Source organism: Chinchilla lanigera, unplaced genomic scaffold (assembly GCF_000276665.1).
Source record: "Chinchilla lanigera isolate Chin_1 unplaced genomic scaffold, ChiLan1.0 scaffold00023, whole genome shotgun sequence".
Lineage (NCBI taxonomy): Eukaryota > Metazoa > Chordata > Mammalia > Rodentia > Chinchillidae > Chinchilla > Chinchilla lanigera.
This window is the reverse complement of record NW_004955424.1, coordinates 15,042,176-15,047,184: the sequence shown is the minus strand read 5'-3', so window position 1 is coordinate 15,047,184 and position 5,009 is coordinate 15,042,176. Positions and strand designations below refer to the sequence as shown.

The 5,009-nt window shown below is 54.3% G+C and overlaps 1 protein-coding gene across 1 annotated transcript; it reads left to right on the top strand.

Annotated features, from left to right (window-relative positions):
* Pcbp1 (poly(rC) binding protein 1) lies at window positions 1-1,543 on the top strand (the record flags this gene model as incomplete). Its single annotated transcript, XM_005385632.2, is given in 1 exon segment — window positions 1-1,543. A coding segment is annotated over 1 exon segment (1,071 nt). The 3' UTR covers window positions 1,175-1,543.
* Window positions 1,544-5,009: the final 3,466 nt, after the last annotated feature.

The window sequence follows — 5,009 nt, the reverse complement described above, 5'->3', positions numbered from 1 at the left end:
CGCGCCGGCAGTTTCGGGCCTACACCTCCCCTCCCCCCGCCAGCCGCCAAAGACTTGACCACGTAACGAGCCCAACTCCCCCGAACGCCGCCCGCCGCTCGCCATGGATGCCGGTGTGACCGAAAGCGGACTAAACGTGACTCTCACCATTCGGCTCCTGATGCACGGGAAGGAAGTGGGAAGCATCATCGGGAAGAAAGGGGAGTCGGTGAAGCGGATCCGCGAGGAGAGCGGCGCGCGGATCAACATCTCGGAGGGGAACTGCCCCGAGAGGATCATCACCCTCACCGGGCCCACCAATGCCATCTTCAAGGCCTTCGCCATGATCATCGACAAGCTGGAGGAAGACATCAACAGCTCCATGACCAACAGCACGGCGGCCAGCCGGCCCCCGGTGACCCTGCGGCTGGTGGTGCCCGCCACGCAGTGCGGCTCCCTGATCGGCAAGGGCGGCTGCAAGATCAAGGAGATCCGCGAGAGCACGGGCGCGCAGGTGCAGGTGGCGGGGGACATGCTGCCCAACTCCACCGAGCGGGCCATCACCATCGCGGGCGTGCCGCAGTCCGTCACCGAGTGCGTCAAGCAGATCTGCCTGGTCATGCTGGAGACGCTCTCGCAGTCCCCGCAGGGCCGCGTCATGACCATCCCCTACCAGCCCATGCCGGCCGGCTCCCCGGTCATCTGCGCGGGCGGCCAGGACCGCTGCGGCGACGCTGCGGGCTACCCGCACGCCACCCACGACCTGGAGGGGCCCCCGCTGGACGCCTACTCGATCCAGGGACAACACACCATCTCGCCGCTCGATCTGGCCAAGCTGAACCAGGTGGCGAGGCAACAGTCGCACTTTGCCATGATGCACGGCGGGACCGGGTTCGCGGGCATTGACTCCAGCTCCCCCGAGGTGAAGGGCTACTGGGCCAGTCTGGACGCGTCCACCCAGACCACGCACGAACTCACCATTCCCAATAACTTGATCGGCTGCATAATCGGGCGCCAGGGCGCCAACATCAACGAGATCCGCCAGATGTCCGGGGCGCAGATCAAAATCGCCAACCCCGTGGAGGGCTCCTCCGGCCGGCAGGTCACCATCACCGGCTCGGCCGCCAGCATCAGCCTGGCGCAGTATCTCATCAACGCCCGGCTCTCCTCCGAGAAGGGCATGGGCTGCAGCTAGAGCGGCGGCCCCCGAACCCCGCGCTGTTTCCCATGATCCAACTGTGTAATTTCTGGTCAGTGATTCCAGGTTTTAAATAATTTGTAAGTGTTCAGTTTCTACACCTTCTCATCCGCTAAGAATTTAAGAAAATCACATTCTCTCTGTTCAGCTGTTAACGCTGGGATCCATATTTAGTTTTATAAGCTTTTTTTCCCTGTTTTTAGTTTTTTTTTTGTTTTGGGTTTTTTTTTTTGGCTCATGGATTTTATTTTCTGTTTGTCGATAAGAAATGTAAGAGTGGAATGTTAATTTCAGTTTAGTTCTGTAATGTCAAGAATTTAAGAATTAAAAAATGGATTGGTTAAAAACTGCTTCCTATTTGAAAAAGCTGGGAATTGCTGTCTTAAACTCTTTGTTGGTGCTTTTTTTTCTCTTCGTGCTAAGCGCTCCGAGGGCCGCGGGCGGAGGGCGGGCCCGCGGGCGCTCCCCCAGCTCCCCGCCGCCTTATCGGTGAGAATCCACTCCTTCCGCCCCAACAAAGGAACGCGGCGGCCTGCCCGCCCTGGGAGGTCGGGGCTCCTCCGGGGCGGGATCCCCACCCCCGGGCCGGAGAGGGGCCTCTGCCCATTTCCCCGGTAGAAAGCGCGAGGTGCCCTCAGGTGGAAGAAAGTACCCGCTCCGTAGGACCCAATGAATGGCCCTCCTTCCCCTCCGAGCCGGGCCCCTCCACCCGCCCCGCAGGAAGCTCAGCCGGGAACAATAAACTATCCCGGGGGGGGGGGCGAGGGGTGGGCGGAGGGCGCGACAGCTGCGGGGTGGCGGCGGGGACCGAGGCCGGGCGGCGTGGGGGATGGAGCCCGGGACGCACGTGGCAGCGCGCACCTGTGGCGGCGGCCTGTCAGGCTCTTACACCTGTCAGGCGGTGTAGCCAGAAACAAAAGGCCCGGGTCCCCACGCCTTCAGCGGTGTGCAATGTGCGGGGTCTCCTACCCGGAGAAGCCCGCCCTCGTGGGGGTCCTTGAAGGCAGGACCCATTGACCGAGCCTAAGCAGATTACCGGCTCTCACCCCAGAACTGCCAGAAAACTGCATTTTTAGCAAACGCCTAAAAGGTCTGAGTGCCACACTTTCTCCTAAGTGAGTGAGAAAGATTTTGTGGTAAAGGCCTGCCCAGCCTTATGTCCACATCAGCTGCAAGAACTAGGCCGAACTTGAGGAGGAAAATTCTCTGCTGGGCAGGAGCCAAAGAACTGCAAACCCCAGGTCCTACACGAGAGAGTGATAGCAGCAAAGGTGAACTCCCGTGTTGGAGAGTGATCCACAATACACACTGGCTGAAGATTCTCTGCAGAACGTTGCTTCTGGGCCGAGGCCGGGCTGAGAGTCCCTGGAGGTAAGACTGCCATGCACTTCAACTGGGGTCAGACAGGCACTCAGCGAGAGGCGCCCGAATTCTGGAGTTAGAGTTTGGGTTCTGCCAAGGGGCCTTGGGCAAGTTACTTAAACTCTCTGTAAAATGAAGGTGTTGAAGGTACACACCTGGGTTTGAGAAAGTGGGAACTTGTATTTAAGGTGGAATAGCGTTTAGAACATAGTAAGCTTCAAAAAAAACCAAAAAAGAACATAGTAAACTTCAATAAACTTAGATTCCGAAAGACCAAAAGGCCTACTTCTGGGGATGGCCTGGAATTTCATCGGAACAGAGAAGACAAGCGGGGAGCGAGCGGGCTGGTGGCACACTCCTGTGATCCCAGCACTCGGAGGCTGAGGCAGAAGGATCCAAAGTTCAAGCCCACCGTGGGTAACTTCAGATTCAAAATTTAAAAGATAAGGCTGAGGATTTAGCTCAGTGCAACAGGACCTGAGTTCAATCCCAGTACCAGGGAGAACAAGTAGGAAAGAAAGCAGTAAGGTGTGTACCGAGCTGATGGACATGCCGGGCTGAGCGGCCAAGGGGCGAGGGGAGGGGAAGCTGGTAAAGACCCCACAGTGGCACAGTGTCCCCCGCAGTGAGCACCGAGCAGGCGAGTGAGTAATACATGGCGCCCTCCAAACGCCCGCCGCAGTGTGAAGCGGTCTCGAAGCTCACCAGGTGACGTGGTTCAAACGCACTACTGGGGAAAGGACTCAGACTTCCTCACGCTCCTCCCACTGTTCCCTTCAATGGGGGAAAACTGGCAAGTCTGTAAAATTTGGGCAGCCAGGCATACACTGAATTACACCCCGGAGAGACAAAAGGTAGGACAGCAGTTGGAAAACTACCTCAACAGAGAAGCAGTTTTTGGTTTTGTTTTGTTTTGTTTGACACAGTCTCCCTCATTCTCCTGGCCTTGAAATCACTATGGAGCGCAGGCTGGCCTTGAACTTGCGTTGATCCTGCTGCCTTAGGAGTGCTGGGATTACAGGCCTGCACCACCACGCCCAGAATACTGAACCAGTTCTAACGCAGGCAGGCAAGTGGTAACAATAGGAGCGCAAGGAAACGGCCCAGTCAGAGCCAGAAAGGCCGAAGCTGGGTATGCAGCTAGACACGAGGACCTGGAGGAGGCGGCCCAGGGAATCCGGCAGGGCTGGAAGGGTGTGCAGGCAAAAACACTGACTCATAAACAGGCAGAGAGGAGACTACATGGGGGCCAGCGAATAAGGCACAAGGGCTAGCCACGGTGTTTGGGGGGAGGGAGCTACTGTCCTGTCACCCCACGTGGCACAGCAAGGGTCCAGAACTACTCATGGGATTTGAGTGTAGCTTGGTGGTAGAGTAACTGCCTGGCATGGGGCCCTCAGTTGCATCCCCAGCACCACAACAAGAATAAAATTAAATTTAAAGTAATTTAAATTTAAAAATAAACCCAGGGCATGGTGGCACACGCCTATAATCCCATTACTCAGGAGGCTGAGGCAGGAGAATCTGCAAATTTGAGGCCAGACTGGGCCATAAAGTGAATTCAAGGACAGCATGAACTGCATTGTAAAACCCTGTCCCAAAAAGAAAAAAAAAAAAAAAATTTTTTTAAATAAACTTATGGAATGAATGTGGAAGAAGCAGCCAAGGAAGGAAACAAAAGGAATTGCTGGGCATGGTGGTGCATGCCTGTAATCCCAGCATTTGGGAGGCTGAGGTAGGAGGATCCTTTCGAGTTAAGACCAGTCTGGTCTACAAATGAGCTCAAGGCCAACCTGAACTGCATAGTGAGACCCTGTCTCAAAAAGACAAAAACAAAAAAAGGAATAGTGGAAGCAGTGGAGAGAAAGCAGGATAGTGCCTTAAAAATCATACTCTGAAGAGAAAGTGGGAGAAAAATTTTAAAGCTGATGGAGTGATGATACTCTTTTATGTTGTTTTGTTTTGAGACAGTCTCACTCTTGTTCAGCTTGGCCTAACCTCACTATGTATGTAGCCCAAGCTGGCCTCAAACTTATAGTGATCCTCCTGCCTCAGCCTCCTGAGTACTGGGATTACAGGCTTGTGCCAACACGTCCAGCTCAGAGTGCAATAATCTGAAAAGGTTGTTTAACATTTGATTGAACATCTACTGTGTTCTAAACTAAACACACACCCACACACACACAAATAAAATATAATCATGAGTGTATTTGGAAGATGCCTAGTAGCTGAATATAATTAGAACATACTACATGGTGCTTGGTATCGTGGCACCAGGCCTGTAATGCCAGCACCCGGAAGGTTGAGGCAGGAGGAGAGAGCTAGAGCGCAGACAGATTTAGTGCCTGGGGAGACTCTGTTACAAAAAAACAATAAAATACTTTTAAATGTTTTGGGTCCTTGCTTCCAAACTGAAGGGCGAGAAAAGAAGGAACAACCAGCGTGGCAAAAAGGGTAATGGCCATGTGCA